Below are 18,565 nucleotides of genomic sequence, written 5' to 3'. Positions count from 1 at the left end.
TTAAATTTTTTATGGTTTTTTTGGGGGAAACCTGTTTTTCCTTTCACAAATGACTATTATGGAAATATGTTTTGAGTAATTGCACATGTATAATCTATACCAAATTGCTTGCTGTCTCAAGGAGGAGAAATAGCAGGGAGAGAGAAAAATCTGAAAATAAAATATTAATAAATTAATCTTTAAAAACTATTTTACGTGTAATTGTCAAAAAATCAATTTTTAAAAATATTCAACAGATTAAAATTTTTGTCAGCTAACATCAAGAAAAACAGCGAGTACCAATTGACTGGGAAATGGTGGAAGAAGTTATGCCACTGTGGGAGTGGGAAAGATAGCTAGCTGACAGTGGAAAGATCACCAGCCCTGGAGCCAAGAGGTAGCAATTTCAAATATGGTCTCACACTAACTAGCTGTGTGACTTTGGGCAAGTCACTTAACCCCAACTGCCTCAAAAAAAAAAAAAAAGACGTTATGAAAATGCCATAGAATATTACAGAAGAATAATGAGAAACCTTAGGATTTCAGAGAAATATTTAATCCATTTTTAGGCCTTTAAGCACAGTATGAAATTTGGGATGTCTAACGACAAGTCTATGCTTCAGGAAGGATTCCCATGTTAATTAGACCCATAAGTTTTATCCCAAGCAAGATTTTTCCAGTGTACATTCATATACAAGCTTGAAGTGAAAGCCTTCCCCATAAGTATTGCTTTTATAAGGTTTCTTTTCAATGTGAATATCTAGTGACCGCCATCTTCCAGCAAATGGCAGTCCTCATTGAAGTCCTCATTCCAAAGCCTTCTCTCTACTATGAATCTCTGAGATGATCTCTGGCCAAAGGTCTTCCCATAATGTGTCCATATAGGGTTTGTTCCCAATATGAAGTTTCTGATGTCTAACAAGCTCTGCACTACATTTGAATGCCTTTACATGTACATTACAGAGATGTGATTTCTATATTATGTGAATTTTCTGATGGGAAATAAGGGGTAATTCTAGTCTAGGTGATTTTCTATATCGATTACATCAATGAAGTATTTCCTCTAGTATGGACTCTCTATTGTTTAGTAAGATGAGAGTGTACCTTAAAAGTTTTCCCATGCTCCAGACAGTTAAGAAGTTTCTCTCTAGTGTGAATTCTCTGATGATAAGTAACACTGGAGCTCCTTGTGAAAGTCTTTCCACATTGATTACATTTAAAAGGTTTCTCTCCAGTGTGTATCATCTGATGTTTAAAAAGATATGATGTGCACCTGAAAGTCTTTCCACATTGATAACATTCAAAAGGTTTTATTCCACTGTGGATTAGCTGATGCGTGTAAAGAGTGGAGAGGCATCGGAAAGCCTTCCCACATTGACTGCATTCATAAGGTTTCTCTCCAGTGCGAATTCTCTGATGTACAAGATGAGAGCTCCTTCTGAAAGTCTTTCCCTCTTGATTATATTCATAAGAATCCTCCCCCTTGTGGATTCTCTGGTGTTCAAGCAAGACTGGAGGACTGTGTGACAATCTTTCACATGGATTGCACTCATAAGGTTTCCCTATACTGTGACTTCTCTGATGTTTAAAAAGATGTGATGTGCAGGTAAAAGTCTTTCCACATTGATTACATTCAAAAAGTTTCTCTCCAGTGTGAATTCTCTGATGTCTACAAAGAGTGAAGCGGCATCTGAAGGCTTTTCCACATTGATTACATTCATAAGGTTTCTCTCCTGTATGGATTCTCTGATGAACAACAAGATGGGAGCTACTTCTGAAAGTCTTGCCACACTGATTACATCCATAAGGTTTCTCTCCAGTGTGGATTCTCCGATGTTCAGCAAGACCAGAGTGCTGTGAGAAAGCCTTTCCACAATGATTACATTCATAAGGTTTTTCTCCAGTATGGATTCTCTGATGTACAACAAGATGGGAGCTAATTCTGAAAGTCTTTCCACACTGATTACATTCATAAGGTTTTTCTCCAGTGTGGATTCTCTGATGTTCAGCAAGACTGGAGAGCTGTGTGAAAGTCTTTCCACAATGATAACATTCATAAGGTTTTTCTCCAGTGTGGATTCTTTGATGCACATAAAGACTGGAACGCTGTGTGAAAGTCTTTCCACAATGATTACATTCATGAGGTTTCTCTCCAGTGTGGATTCTCTGATGTGTAGTTAGATGGAAGCTCATTCTGAAAGTCTTTTTACATTGATTACATTCATAACGTTTCTCTCCAGTGTGAATTCTTTGATGATTAGCATGATCAGCACTGCATTGACTATATTGAGAATAGTCATTCCATGAGATTACTTTCAGCTTTGCAGTTGATTCCTTCACATCAAATCTGGTCTCTGAATCTGAAGAAAGCAAACATACATATATACACACATGTTATAAATATATCCTCTTCTTTCTCAGAAAATAAACTGAAAAATGGGCAACTAAGTGGGAAAGTATATTAAGTGTTGGTCCTGGAGTCAGGAGAATCTGAGTTCAAATCTGGTTTTAGACATTTACTAACTTTGTAAACCTTGAGTAAGTCACTTAATCTGTTATTCCTCAGTTCCTCATCTGGAAAATGAACTGGAGAGAGAAATGGCAAGCTAGTCCAGTATCTTTGCCAAGAAAACCCCAAATGGACCACAGGGAGTCTGAAATGACTCAAAAACAACAAAACTGAATATTTAATTTCCCCAGTCAAAAAGAAGAGCTTTCAAACTTAAGTCATATGAAAATGCTATTACTTAGTACCTATAAGATGATTTAACTAACAAAGAATTCCACAAACAATCCGATCACATTGGATCTTCACAACACACTTGAGATACAGGCAGAGCTGAGATTCTCATTATACTTTATAATTCAGGCAACGAACTCTGAATGGCAAAGTCACCTACCCCAAATCCTAGCAGCTGAGACTAGAGCTCAGCAACTGAGTGTGATCAGTCTACTGCATTAGACAGATTGTCTCCATTACACTTTCAATCCTTTCTTCAAAAGTACTGTTGATTATAAATCTTATTCTATGTTCAGATTAATCTTCTTACTGTCCTATATTGAACAATTTTGACAATATCATATTGTCATTTTTTATGAATTTCACACTAAGCTGAGATATAGATTTACTCTTTTCAACTGCCCTATAGTAATTTCCAGTTATATTTGCCTTTTCATATAATTTAATCAGATATATAAATATTATGCCATTTATTATACATATATTAAAATTTTATATTTTTCATTATCTATCATATCTTTTAACATAATATAATTGCACTGGTGATCCCATTTAAGTTTCTGTTATTGTTGCTGCTGAAAATGAGATCTTATCATGTGTACTAACCTTGCTTTTTGTTTTTACCTGAGGCATTTTAAATTCTATTCTGGCTCATACCTTTTTTTTTTTTTAATAGCTATTATTTATTTATTTTAGATTTTTTTATCTTTGAATGACACTGTTCCTTCAATTAAAAAATCCTTATAATAAATATGATAAAAGCATATTTCTCATGTGCAAAATTATTTCTCATAATGAATTTTAAAACCACCTTCCATCTACCAAGAAGTAGGTGTCATACTACATTATTAGTCCTCCAGTACCACTTCCCATTTAGGAGATCAAGGATCCCTTGGGAGTTGGTAATGATAGACCAAAGGATTTGACCTAAAAATTCTTTCATGGTACCTTAAGCAGTAAATTACTTAATTTTGTTATAAATACATTTTTTCCTCTGGGAAAACAAGTATGTGAATATTCAAAGCATAATCAGTCCCTTTCTTCAGAGATTCTCAAACATCATGATTAGGCATATAAGGCATTTGTCATTCATGCAATGAATGCATCAAACTGATTTCTTCTAAGTGCAACATATTTCTTCAGTTTCTCAAGCTGTTATCAAATTGTTTCCAAATCCTCAGTTTGGAAATAATGGTTATTCTTTTTGCATTGATCAGTTTTGTTAAGATTTAAGCTATTCTCCTGGTTCTTTTGTTCACTGTTCTCTAAAGTTCAGAGAACTTTTTCCAGGTTTCTTTGAAAGTGCTTTTTCTTACAAAAGAATAAAGTCCTATTTTATAAGTGGTCCACTACTTTTTCAATCATTTGTCAATATACATTGTCATCAACTTTATTTCAAAATTTTTTTTTTTGGCAACAAGAAACTGCATCTGTAATTTTTTGTTGGGCCAATGTGCTTTTTTCCTTTTTCTGATCTCTTTAGTTTGCTGGTTTACTTGTAGTTATCACTGAATGAAAGGATACATACAGTTGAATAACTTTGGGGACATAATTACAAACTGTGTTACAAAATAACATCCCTTCATTTTAATGTTGTGAATCTTTGTATCAAGGGTTTTTCTTATACACAAAATGTTGGGTTCTTTTTAAATCATTCTATCATCCTCAGTTTTTATATCCATTTATGAAAATTAATTATCTTTTCTCTATCACATCCTCTTAATATCTTTAGTTCTTTTGAAGTCTCCAGCTTTTGAAAGAAAAAAGTAGGTGGGGGAAGAGAACAGGGTTAACACTAGTCTTCTATAGTTAAAACTTCCCATTAGTTTCCAGCCCCAGATGACCAGTTGTAACTTTATCTTAAGAAGCTTTTATTTTATTTTTTTTTAAATCTCTCCTCATGGAAACATCTTCTAGGATAGAAATTCATTTTCCACCATGAGACAGCTGAATAGCCTGATGGATAGCCAATGGGACAAAAGTCGAGCAAACAACTTCAAATTCAGCTCAGATACTACCTACCTGCAAATATTTTAAAAATCATGTACTTCTTTGCCTCAATTTATCTGTATTATGAAAGAAATAAACAGCACTTACTTCCTAGGGTTGTCATGAGGACCAAATAAGATAATATTGGGAAAGGAGAGAGAAAAATTTGGAATACAAGATTTTACAAGGGTGAATGTTGAAAATATCTTTGCATGTATTTTGAAAACTAAAAAGCTATTATTATTTAAAAAACAATATTTGTAGAACTCTTGGCACAGAGTAGGCACAATATAATTGTTAATTATTATCATTGTCGTTACCATTTTTATTCTTTCCACCCTGATTACTCTTTCCTTCATAAACCTCCACTCTTTTAGGTTATATACTCTCAGTTGGGCTCTCACTGTGGCGAGACCATCCTTTGACATCATACCATAGAACTTTTTTCAAATCTTTTCATGTCTCCTCAGCCTTCCCATATCATTTGCTCTGCTCTATAATCTCTAATCAGAACATGGTCTCCTTATTTCACTAAAAAAGGAACATTTACCTAGCACTATCTTATCACCTCCTCATTTCACATATATCATATGTTCTTTTCCTTCTCTTCCCCAAGCTCAAGTAAGAATTCATCTATATATATAAATATTTCTACTTCATCCAAACTTCTACCCCAGAATATTCCTTATATGACTCTCCCTATTTTTCCCACTACTTTTGAATCTTGTCTTAGTTCTTAGGAAACAACAACCATGTCTCCTAGATTCATACAAAAAAATTCACTTGTTTCCTTCCTCCCCATCATATGTTGTCCTATATTGTCCAGCCCTTGCATGGCTAAATAACTGGAGATGACCATCTATAACTATTGTCACCATTTATTTTCCTCTTATTTTCTTCAAAACTCTGCAATCTGGCCCCCAATTTCATTGTTCAACTGAAACATCTCTTTCCAAAGTTACCAGTGATCTCCCAATTCCTAATAAAACCAATGACTTTTTCTTAATTTTTATTCTTACCCTTTTTACAGCCTCTGATAACTGTTAATAAATCACTTTTTCCTGATACTCTCTTTTCTTTCCTCTAAGATTCTGGGGCAATTCTTTTTCCTGGTGCAATTCATAACACATCCAAAGCTAAACTTATCTTTTCCCTAATTCTCCCATCTTCTTGCATTCCTATTACTATCTAGGGCATAATTTTTCCACTCACCCAGGCTCATAACCTATGTGCCCCCCACTCTTCATATTTCTCACACATTCCTCTCCCCTACATCTAATCTATTCCTGTTGATTGCACCTTTGTAACCTCTCTCAAATATATCCCTTTCTCTCTCAACATTGTCCCTTCCTTGGTTCAGTCAGGACCAATGACCTTACACCTAATGAACTGCAAGAACTGGATGCCTCATGTTTTTCTCAGTCCACTCAATCCTCCAACTAGCTGTCAAAGTCATCTTCCTAAAGCTCTTGCCTAATCAGATCACTCCCTATTCAAAAAAACTCAGAGGCTCCTTGCTGCCAACATAAAAACAGAATCTTCTGTTGGGCTACTACAGCCCTTTATCATCTGCCCCTCTATGACCCCTTTTAACCTTATTCTCAACTCCATAAATGTATACTCCAGTGAAGTCCAAGATTCCTTTCTGTCCTAATAACAAGATACTCCATCTTCCCACTCCATAAAGCTTTCCCTAGGTGGCCGTCACACTGAAAATGCTCCACCAAATACAAGGTAAAACTCCACTTTTGACACGATGCCTATTTCTTCTTGCCTGACTGCCTATTGCCCTTATCCCATGTACTGTGTCCATGCTATCTTTCTCACTAGTCTATGAGCTTATTGAGAGCAGGGAATGTCTGCCCTATATCTTTATATCTCTGGTGCTTGGCACAGAGTCTGACACAAAATGAGCACTTAGTAAATACCCAAGGAAGGCCTAAGAGCAAGCTTATATTATAGACAGAGTTGGCCCTTTTGAGATAGTGGCAGGAGAGTCCCAAGTTCCAAAGTTCTTTCAGGATCACTGATTTATTACTAAAAGAAAACTAAAAGTCCACGGAGTCCAACCTCCTCCTATTACACTTGAGGAAAGCAGGGCATAGAGCTGCAGTGACCTGATCAAGATCTCACTGCTAAAAGGAATTCCAAGTCAGGTATTCCTGTCCCCAAGTCTAGCGCCCTTCAGAAGCCTATGGAGATGAACAGTCCACATACATTGGTTTTCACCTCACTCACCTGTACAGGAGCTCCTCAGCCCTTCTTGCTCAAAAGGAGAGATCAAATATTCTCTGGGAACTGGAAGCCCTGGGCATGGGGAATAAGTTAGGGATGAGGATAAAGAGAAAGTTATAATTTAATCTTCATTAGGGAAAAGAGGACTGCAAGCAAAGATTGCAAAATGGTTTCAAAAACTACTCAAAGAGTTTCCGGGGTGGGCATTGCTGGGAACTTTTTGGGGTTCAGGGATATTCATGCACCCAATTTGAAATCAGCAAACTCCAATTTTGTCTATCTCCTTCATAGGAAGATTGGCAAATTCCAGGGCCTGCATTTTCTAGAAATTAGAGACAAGATGGTACAGAGGAGAGAGCACTGGGCCTAGAGTCAGGAAGATAGGAGTTCAAATTTGACTACAGACATTTACTAACTCTGTGCCCAAGGCAAGTAACTTAATCTCTATTTGCCTTAGTGTTTTCAATAATAATAGCTATTATTATTAAAGGGCTTTTATTATACCCCTGAGACTCACTCCAAGTCTGAGATTCAATACCATTGGTCTGATCCTTGACCTGAAGCTGCTTTGAACTAGGAGGAGGCGTCCATAAGAATAACAAAGGAAACTCCCAGTTCCCAATCATACAATGCAAAAATCTTTCATAGGAAAATCAAGGCAGTAGGAGGACCTTGTCTCTTGGACACAGGAGATCAGCTCTAAGAAGTGCCAAATGCCTGATATACTGTACACTAGGGGAATGAAAACACTCCTTTTGATGGGAGATTCAGAAGAGGAAGTGGTCCTTACCGAGGGAGAGTAAATTCTGAGCATTCTCCAGCATGACATCCTTGTACAGCTCTTTCTTAGCATGGTCCAACAGACCCCACTCCTCTGGGGAGAAGTCTACAGCCACATCCTTGAATGTCACCAACTCCTAAAATATCAAAACCCATAGGATTTAGAGTTGAAAGACACACTTCAGAATTGATCTAGTTCAATGCTCACAAATATACAAAAGCAAACTAAAGCAAAGAAAAGGGATTGATCCAAAGGTCATACCCTTTGAGTGTTAGAGCCAACACTTGAAACCATTGTCATGAAAAGTCTAATGGAATATTGAAAAAAGTATTTTATATTTTCAGTTGGAAAGCTTAAAAATGTATAACTATGAAATGTTATTCTATATGAAATTAGAAAAGTTATGACTTCAGTGAGATATGAGGATCTCTGAAAGAGAAAAACAAGGTAATATGAAATTTCTTCCACATCAGAACTGTAGAAAAACAAGGTGATATGAAATTTCTTCCTCATCAGAACTGTCATAAGTGATATAATTCTGTAAAGAATTTGTAAAAAGCACCAAGCATTGTGCTTTGAAGGGCTAAAATATTTCTCATGATCTCTGAAGAGAGAGAAAAAAAAAGGAATAATTTATTTAATTTCTTAAAAGTCAGAAGTAACATCTTATCTAGAGAATAATCTTAAGAGATATTAATCAGAAATATTAATCACAATATGAAATGAACTGAATAGCATATGAGATTGTTTCCATCCAAGTAAAGAAGAGATAGCTATCATTCCATTAAGGCTTGAAAAGGCTTTGGGTATGAGGTGTCAAAGACAAAACGTGATATTTTGTTAAGTGGAATTGGAGCTAATTTATGAGACAGACATTTCCAGGTTCTTTATAAGAAAAAAGATAATCTAAACATACTCATAGAACTCTAAAACACTGACAATCAAGAGTCAAGGGAATGAGTTAAGAAGTAGGTTGATGAAAGAAATCATAAGCAGAGCTTGGTTAAATCTGAAAACATCTTGATACTCGAGGAGTCCTTTGTTGTCCCAACCTGCTGTACACAGAACAGTGCACTTGATATTTAATGCTCTGCTCTTTCATTTTCTTCCATTTATGTTATAGTGATATGATTCATCTTTTGAAAATCTCTATTTGCAAGAAATGTTTTCATCACTGTATTACACTGTCTTCACTTTTTCAGATTTTTGATTCTTCTTTTTTGTTGTTCAGTCATTTTTCAATGGTGTCCAATTGTCTGTGACTCCATTTAGGTTTTCCTGGCAAAAATACTGAATTGATTTGTCATTTCCTTCTCCAACTCTTTTTATATAGATGAAGAAAGGGTTAAGTGTGCAGGGCCATACAACTAGTAAGTTTCTGAGGCCAGAGATGAATTCAGGAAAATCTCCCTGACTTCACAACTGACACTCTTAGAATCACTTAGCTGCCCTGATTTCTTCTTTCTTTAAACCACCTGACTTATGTTCTATTTGGAATCTATATTTCATCTTTAATCTCCTTTATTTCTATCAATTTGTCTTCTGAACAATTAATGAATTTATTGATCATTCCCACTTACTGAGATTCCCAAGAATTTACACTAGGGTCTCCTTAGTCAATATTCTTTACTGAATAGTCATTTATTCATAGCATGAGTTCTCTGTAAAGGAAGTCAGTCAATTCTTTTATGACAACTGATTCCAAATTGATTCTCTAATAAATAACTCCCAAGAGAAGCCAAACCTCTTTTCTCCCCAATCTTTCCCCATACATCATTCACTATCCTGAGACAGGTCTATGAATTCCAAAATTCCATTTAAGAAGAAAGCTCATCTCAGACATCTCTTTATTACTAACCTGGCTCAACTAGTTTGAGATTTTTCAGACTGACTTCTATACCCTACCCTTCAATTGGATAACTTCTCTCCTCTCTCATTTTTCTATTGCTGTCACTCTCCTATTTACTAAGCTCCAGTGGCTCTCTACCACCTCTAAGATTAAATATTTTGCATATTCTTTTTGCATTCAGTCTTTCATGACCTGGGCAACACTTAGTTTTGCACCTTACTTCCTGCCATATACCATTTGATCTAAAGACACTGACTTTCCTTTCTATTCAAAACAAAAAAAAACAAAAAAAAAAAAAAACAAAAAAAAAAAACAACCAAAAAACAAACAAACAAACAAAAAAAAAAACCTCACTATATCTTCTGCTCCAAATAATTTCTTAGGCTGTTTTCCACAGCCAAAATGCTTGCCCTCTTCATTTCTGTCTTCTAGTTCTCTTCAAGGTTCCAACTAAAATTTCTCTTTCTACAGAAGGCCTTTACCAACTATTCTTCATTCTTTGCCTTTTTTCCTTTAATTGTATCCTATTTATCCTCTTTTTAACTTGTTTGACTATTATTTGTTTACTTATTATTTCCCTGCATTATTTTGTGTGCTCTTTGAGAGCAGACTATTGTTTACCTTTTGATTCTTTTGAATCTCTAGCACTAATGGTAGTGCCTGGCACTTAGTACATACGTAATAAATGTTTATTGAATGACTAAATATTCCCATTCTCTTTACATTAAAACCCCTATATGTAATCTCCTAATAGTTTCTTTCCTCCAGGCCCCCAAAGAAGAGAAACTTGTCTTTGCCAAGGCCAGTCCTCTATGTGGTCACTTGATCCCATTCTGTACTAAATTAATCAACAGTTTGCATAACCTTAATCATTTCCCCACTTCTCAAATTTTCAACCTTTCAAATTGGTTTTTACTCTCACTTTCCTGAAACCATTCTCTCTAAAGTTACTGATGAACTACTAATTGCTCTATCTGATGGCCTTTTCTCTGCATTGGACACTGAGTGTAATAAACTTATTTTTCTGATTTCTGTTGTCTTGCTGGCATTAGTTGGTGGAAAGGATAAAACAATTCACCAAAACCATCCAAGAAAGAAGTACCAGTTTATCTTCCAAGGAAAGAGAACAAAGCCTAGAATAAATATAGCATGGTAATGTTGGAAAAGCTCTATTATGAGTCCTCTTTACTCTCTCTTCTTGTCTCTTCTCCTCATTTCTCCTTATTTTTCTTTCAACAGCAGAGGAGCCAATAACATATAGACTGGTCTTCAAGAGAAATTCATTTTTCAGAAGGTACAATAATCAACAATGAGAAACTATATTCTGAATAAGATTGTCATTAAAAAAAAAAAAAAAAAAGAACTTGATGCTGGTTAGGAAATGATGGGATCTCCCCCCCACCCCCGAAGGAAAAGGATCCTTCCTACAATGTGGATCAGAGGGGGAGAACTTTATATATATAAAATTGAAGAAAGAACAGAAATGAGAGAACGAAACTGTCCAGTAAAATTAATGTCAGAAATTCTACAACTCCCAATGATCTGAGAATGGTGAGAATCTGAGGGCCACAAAAATGGGCTACTTGGGCTTTTAAAAAAAAAGCATTATTAGGATGAGAAGACTGAATTGATATGTATCATTTTCTTATTATTCCTATTTACAAGTGCTTGATGTTGTCCTTTAACTGCTCAAGTCATATTTCTTTGTCTCTTAATTTATATCAAAGATTTAACTGATTGGTAATGAATTAATTTGAAAAACCAGCTCTCCTGCTAATTACTAAACTATTCTTGCTTCAAGAAAAAAATGACCTTAGGAGAAGCAGGAATTATTACATACCTGGATTTTTACAAAACCTTCTCAATTGGACTAATGGCCACTAACTCTCTTCCCACTCCAATTCCTCCTCTATCAGTCACTAAAGTGATTTTCCTAAGCTGCAAATCTGAGTATTTCAACACTCCACTCAATAAACTCCAGTGGTTCCCTGTTATCTCCAGAATCAAATACAAAACGAGGCTTGATATTCAAAACCTTTTAAAATCTATTTCCCTCCTTTGTTTCTAGTCTTTTTAAACCTTATCCCATGACACAGACTCTGCTTCCTAGTGATACTGATTTTTTTGGATATTTCAATAACAAAACACTCCATCTCTTTTGGCATTTTTTTCTGGCTTTACCTGATATCTGGAATGCTCTCCCTCCCCAGCTCAGACTATTGACCTGCCTGGCTTCCCTGAAGTCTAAACAAAAATCTTATCCTCTTCAGGAAGTTTTTCCCAACTACTCTTAATTCTAGTGCATTCTCTCTGTTAATTATTTCCTCTTTATCTTCTATATAGCTTGGTTTTACATATGTTTACATACTGATTTTCCCATTAGATTATAAGTCCCTCAAAAGTCTTGGACTATCTTTTGCATCTTTTTGTACCCCTAAGGTTTAAGTACAATGCTGGCACAAAATATGCCTTTAATAAGTGTTTATTTATTGATTGAATGATTTAATTTCATATTAACTTAGAAAGGTGGTATTGTTGTCTTCCTAATTTTTTAAGATAAGAAAATTGAGGCAGACAAGTTAAGTGGATTGGCTAGTGTCACACAGTGTGTAAGCATTGGGGCAGCATTTGAACTTAGTTCTTGATTCCAGACCCAGCTTTTTATTCACTGGTTCACCTAAATGCCTACAGGACACATAAAAAATAGACAGAAAGTAATCAGTCTCGAAGGGGAAAGAACTAGTTGCTTGGGGAGCAGAAAAGCTTCTTTAAAAGGTCTTGCCTGGAAACTTGAAAGAAGCCAAAGATTTTTTAATTTTTAAATTTAGTCTAAATTTTTAATAAAGATCTAGAAATAGGGTAACATTTCTGTAAGCAAAATATAAGAAAAATAGGATTGATCATAGGTGAAATCATGAATTATTAGAAATCATGAATTATTGTTTAGACGCTTTTTTAAAAATGCACGATAATTTCAATACATATCCTTCCCAAAGTTCTTTTGAGAAGGAAAAATTGAAAAAATATAAAAATATACATGTGTGTCACATGTCCATCTTCTACTGATGGTGTGAGTCACATCCTCTACTGCCTTATTCTGGCTGACATGAGCAAGAACTCTGACAATTCTTGCAAAAGTATCAAATGAGAAATTATTTATAATGTTCCTAGAAAATAGATGGTGCATATCCCAATCTCCTCTTCACTCTTTTTACATCTTACTGCTTCTTCCATCTCCTCCCTCACCCAGGAACATTAGCCTCCTGGTTGATCTTTGACAAATTCCTTCCATGGACTTGACTATGTGCCTTTCCATTAGCTGTCCCTCATGCTTGGAATGTTCTCTGTCCTCATACCTGGACCTCCTAGCTTCTTTTAAGTCTCAGCTAAAATTTCACCTTTTGAAAAAAGTCTTTCCCCTTGTTCCTAAACTATTAAAGCCTTCCCTCTAAGAATACCACCCTTCTAAGTTGTACAAAGCTTGTTTGGACATTTTGTCTTCCCCATTAAGCTTCAATAGGGCAGGAACGAATTTTTCCTTCCATTGTTATTTCCAGTAGTTAGCAGTGACCTTTCATTGACCAGACCTAAGAAAGGGTAAAAGGGAGAGATTCAGAGAACCCTAGAAGACTTGTGTGATCTGAGGCTGAAGGAAATGAATAGCACCAGAACAATCTCTACTGTGAAGACAACACTGCAAAGGACAAAAGCAGGAGAAGTCTCCGGAGCTCTGCTTGTTCAGACAAGACTCCAGTGTGAAGGGGTTTCCTTGACTTTCCATTGCTAAAAGGGAAAGTTTTACCAAAAGAACAAAGAGAAGGGGAGAGGAGTTCTATATAGAGGAGAGGGAGAGCTAGGTATGCACAAAGATAGCAAGGACATCATTTATACAGAATGCAATCTAAAGAGCCAAATGGTTTTCCTTGTCAGTCAATTTAAGGAGAAGGAACTTAAAAAAAAAACAAACATACATTGGTAGGTTGCAATTTGGAAGGTGAAAGGGGAATAAATGCTCAAAATGCTATCAATCTGTTCAAAACACTGATAAAGAGAGCAGAGCAGTATTGTTACTAATATATTCAATTTCACAGATAAACGTGATTTCCATCTTCAAAGACAATCCTCTCTGACTATAAAAATGGCCTCTGGCTGAAGTTGGTCAAGTTGGTAGATAGAGTGCACTTACCTGGGGTGGGGGTCTGTGGTTCCCAGGGGCCATTCCCTCTGGCTCTGGGCTCCCTGCTTGGGCCAGGCCTTGGTCCTCTGCAGGTGAGAACTGGAGAGGGAGAAGGATCCCAGAAAGTGAAACTTCTTTCCTTTCTTTTCCTAGGCAGGAGGCTGTCCAACAGGGATTTGTGGAGGGAGAGGTTCCACAGGAGTTATAAAGTCCCTGGGTTTGCCCTCAGAGGAGAGACGCCAACCTAGGTTAAAAGGGAGGCATCAGGTAGGGTCAGGGTTGGAAATGAGATGGTCTCACCCTCTCTAACTCACTTCTACCCAACTCCATAATTCCATCTTCATACTGAGACCCAAAAGACAGAAGGGGCTTGGGATCTGGGATGGCAAGAGACTAGTTAGAGCCTCAATGGTGAGGGGAGGGAGGGAGGGAGGGAAGGGGGGAGAGGGAGAGAGGGAGAGAGGGAGAGAGGGAGAGAGGGAGAGAGAGAGAGAGAGAGAGAGAGAGAGAGAGAGAGAGAGAGAGAGAGAGAGAGAGAGAGAGAGAGAGAGAGAGAGAGAGAGAGAGAGAGAGAATATATCTGGGCCACACACTGACTTCTTGATCTAGGAGGAAGGATAGTATGGAGAGGATTCTGGGATAGAGCCACCAGGAAATGAGCAGGGGAACCCTGAGTCAGGGAAGTAAAATCCAGTCTGGGATTTATTCCCCTGGCAGGGGGGTCTGAAGACTCTGAAAGATGTGGGATAGGAGTGCAGGAGCTTTGGTGCCTGGGTCCAAGATGAGTGCTAGGGGCAAGGAGGTAGTACTGCTGGATCTTTTACATGAGATTCTAATTGTTACCTCCAGCCAGCCTGACCTTTTCCTATAATCAACAACAAGCAGATCAGCATATACTGTAACCACATCAGGTGCATAAACATAAGGCAGAAATCAGCCAATAAAAGTAGCACAGGATGGTGGTGCACCACAAAGGGCAGAAAGGACTTTCCCCAATGTGGCACCTTCAAACTTCCTTTGTTTTGCGGTCCTTGTGTGAACTTATGTTACTTATGCTATTGTTGGGATTCTACTTGTCCCCAGCCTCAAACCCCACAGAATCACTATAGCAATGAGCAGCCAGCCAGCCCTGGTAACAACTCCAGCCGGTGTAGACATACCAGAGAAATCAGCTAATAAGAAGGGGAGTACCAACAGGATGCAGAACAGGACACTGGATCCCAGACCATCAACAAATCTCTCTCTTGACATGGCACCCTTTTTTGTCATCCTTGGGTGAACTTATGCTAGTTATAATATCATTATCATGTATTAATAATCCCTCAAAAACCTGGGTTTTCTGTATGCATTCTGGGTAATCATATGCACAGGTCCACCCCTTCACCTTAGCAAGCTCCTCCTGCAACCCCAAAACTATACTCTCTAAAAATCCTAGTCTTGTTCTTCTGTGTGGCTAACTCCTTCACAGAGGCTAGCCCACTGATTGCATACATCTTAATACTTTTACTTGATTTGGAGCCAGCCTGAGTCCTGAATGCCCTCAGAACACACCCTCCATCACTTGCCTAGATCCCAATACTTAGAGGGTGCTTTAAAAAAATCTGTCCTGTTCCAGTTCTCTGACCACTTCCTCCCCTTCTAGTCAGGAAATTTTAGCAGGAATAAGACTGACAAGACTAAGTGGGAAGGCAGCCCACACAGTCTCAAAGAACAAAACAGCCTGAGCTACATTGTATCATATATTAACCAAAATTCACAACCGATCACCACGTACCGAATTATCCGAAGCCAACTAAGATGTTGTACTCTGATATGTCTATTCCAGGCTCTATCCGTCCTGCTCGTCTCGGGAGCAGCAGGACATCGAGAGGGGCTCCTAACTTTGGGGTGCTTTGGGTATTTCCAGGAAGTACCCCCAAGGTGGAAGAGGGAGTTGTTCTCTCCTCAAAAAACTTCATAAAAAGGAGACTTCAAATTCCCCCTACCCCCACCACGGAGTCCACAGCTGTTTGGTGCTCCCAAGCGCTAAGCCTTGTGACAAGAGGGATGCTTTCTGCCCCTCCCCCTCCCCATTCTTCCCGGTCCCCAACCCATCCCCAGCTGGAGCCAAGCCCTGTGCCTCCCTCCCCCTCCCCGCTATTCGATGATAGTCTCCTTTCTATTAAAACGTTATTGTCGTTGTCAATCACAGAATCTTCTCGGTGAGTGCCCCAAAGAACCAGATGCGCCCTGCCCCCCTTTCTTCCTTTCATAAATTACTTATCCATTCACTTGGTGCTGTGAGCAGGATGCTCCACGGGAATCAGCCTGGTCCAGTTAATGAGCCAAGCAGGTCAAACTCTTAAGAATTGTCATAGAGAGATGTAGATAACCCAGGACCGCCGCCATTGCTCTCGACTTCCTATTTCCCAGAGGCCTCTGGGCCGCCTGCTATCCCCGGACTGGGGCGCTCCAGCCCTTCCCCCCTGCTGTGTGGGCCGCCCCCGAACCTCCCCTTCCCAGTCCCCAGCCTGAGCCCTTCCCCCACCTCAGCGCTGCTGCCCCGCTCCGCCCCTTCCACGAGGCTCGGGCTGCACCCTCCGCCCCTCCCTGTCTCCCGGAGATGGAGGAAAACGGTCTAAGAGGGGCCTTATTTATGCGAACCTTGTTTAGGAGTAAAGGGTTCTTGTTTCGGAGGCTTCCGAGTGAAAAGACGTTAAGGCGATTCCTGTACCCCGAGTTCCAGCTTTTTATTCTTGTAAGCTCTGAGGACGGAATATTCCCTTCTCCCCCTCACTTCTAATGGTTTGGGAAAAGACACGAGCTGGGCGTGGCCAGGTGCCCAGGGGTTTCAAAACCCTGGGAGTGGTATCCCTTTATGTTTATTTGTGGGGGGTGGGTGTTTTGGATTTTTCATTTTGTATTCTGAACTTTAAAACACATTTCCATTGCATGGATGAGGGGGAGGAGAAGATTGCACGTGAAACTGCAAATCTATTATATACAACTTGCTTTATAAGGTTATCTTGTAACTTCTTCCCATACCAACCTAAAGGTGGCATTATGTGTATATAAAACCACTATGTTCTTCAGCACTTCCTTAGGTGCTTTGTAGTTAATTTGAATCAAATAGTCAAAATAAATGGCTCAAAGTCATTTCTTAAAACAATTGCTGTTATAATATACTATGTTTTAGTTCTGCTTATTTCACTATTTTGTGCAAGTCTATCCATTTTTCCCCTAATATCAATGAGTTCATCATTTTTTTATAGCCTAGGTAAGTGTGCCATTGTAGGGGAAAGAGCCATTAGAAGAAGAAAAAGAAAGCCCCACCATGCCCAGTAGGTGGGGGACTCCCTAGCCAACCCACTTCCTGTTTCTAGATGTTTGTAGCCCTGCCCCTCCGACGCCTAGGTGTTTCTAGCCACGCCCCCCCACTGTGTTGTCTCTGACCCCTACCTCTCCTGCTCTTAGAATCTATAGCCACGCCCCTCCGGCTCCAGGGTGTACATCTAGACACGCCCCATCCTTGATTGTTTCTGGCCCCACCTCTCCTGTTTCTAGATGTTTGTAGCCCTGCCCCTCCGACGCCTAGGTGTTTCTAGCCACGCCCCCCACTGGGTTGTCTCTAGCCCTACCTCTCTTGCTTCTAGGTGTTTGTGGCCCCACCTTTCTTGCTCCTAGACGCCGGTAGCCCCAACTCTCCTGTAGCTGGTTGCTTTTAGCCCCACTCTCTTAATAAGTATTTCTAACTAAAGCCAGGAACTCTATATTTTGGCCTACTGATGTATTTTCTTCGGAGGAGCTCAGGAAGAGACTAAGGGATGCCCAAGTCTATGAGGAATCCAAAGCTGTGTTCCTGAGAGGAGAGCCAAGAAAACTTCATGCCATCCTCCTTCCTTTGACGGCAGGCCCTGAATTAACGTAGTCTCTTTTGGAATACCAGAACCATGTGAAAAGATAGCAAAATGATCCTGAGCCTTCACCCAAAGGAATAGAGATTTTGACCACCCATGGGAATAGGGATCTCAGACAAGGAAGAAGTTAAGCAGACTAACAATGGAGGCAATACTGACCTGAGTGAGGCTCTTTTTGTCCCTAGTGAGCCTGGCAATCAGGTGCACTGGAGATGCTTGGCACGGAGGATGAAGATCAGAGCAAGAAATGTGGACAATCCCTAAGTAGGTAGTCTAAACCATAGTCCTCAAGAAGTTTAGGACTGTATACATATCATGTGGGCATTAAAGAGATGGCACTGCCAACAATGAATGCGTAAGGGGTCCCAGATCTCCATTTTTGGTGAAGGACCCCATAGTAAGTCAAGACACCTAAGGACACTGGATCTGCTCAGAACATGCCATTCAGTGTGAGACCCCAGAAACTAGCAGCACTAATGCTGCTGTGAACTACAGGGAGGTCACCCAGGTGTTCAGTAAATAAGAATTGCACATGAAATAATTTCTATTTATTGCTAAGTGTTCATTTTGAGATATTAAAAAAAATTAAATATGATACTTTCAAATCCATCCTGATTCCTAATGTACTTTCTTCTGTTCTACTGGGTGAATATTTAAAATATCCAACTATTTCCATCCTTTTCTATTTTGGTGGGGTTAGGGTTAAATAATCCTCTTCCTGGTTTGTCAAAATGCCATATTTTCTTTTTTTTTATTATATATATATATATATTTTTTTTATAATATTATCCCTTGTATTCATTTTTCCAAATTACCCCCCCTCCCTCTATTCCCTCCCCCCGATGACAGGCAATCCCATACATTTTACATGTGTTACAATATAGTCTAGGTACAATACATGTGTGTGAATATCATTTTC

At 38.6% G+C, this 18,565-nt stretch overlaps 1 protein-coding gene across 5 annotated transcripts; it reads right to left on the bottom strand.

Annotated features, from left to right (window-relative positions):
• Window positions 1-519: 519 nt before the first annotated feature.
• Window positions 520-16,525, bottom strand: LOC141563452 (uncharacterized). 5 transcript variants are annotated; one of them, XM_074304561.1, is made up of 5 exons: window positions 16,394-16,525; window positions 13,760-13,994; window positions 7,734-7,860; window positions 6,947-7,015; window positions 520-2,339 (listed from the first exon to the last, which is right to left on the bottom strand). In XM_074304561.1, the coding sequence occupies exons 2-5, from the start codon at window positions 13,790-13,792 to the stop codon at window positions 1,057-1,059; spliced, it is 1,512 nt and encodes a 503-aa protein (XP_074160662.1). In that variant the 5' UTR covers window positions 13,793-13,994; window positions 16,394-16,525; the 3' UTR covers window positions 520-1,056. The 5 variants fall into 5 exon arrangements, with proteins under 5 accessions (XP_074160662.1, XP_074160659.1, XP_074160658.1 ...); XM_074304558.1 differs by lacking the exon at window positions 16,394-16,525 and adding an exon at window positions 16,022-16,288; XM_074304557.1 differs by lacking the exon at window positions 16,394-16,525 and adding an exon at window positions 16,010-16,265.
• Between the last annotated feature and the right edge of the window lie 2,040 nt (window positions 16,526-18,565).

This window comes from Sminthopsis crassicaudata, chromosome 3 (assembly GCF_048593235.1).
Source record: "Sminthopsis crassicaudata isolate SCR6 chromosome 3, ASM4859323v1, whole genome shotgun sequence".
Lineage (NCBI taxonomy): Eukaryota > Metazoa > Chordata > Mammalia > Dasyuromorphia > Dasyuridae > Sminthopsis > Sminthopsis crassicaudata.
This window is presented reverse-complemented; position numbering and strand designations above follow the sequence as displayed.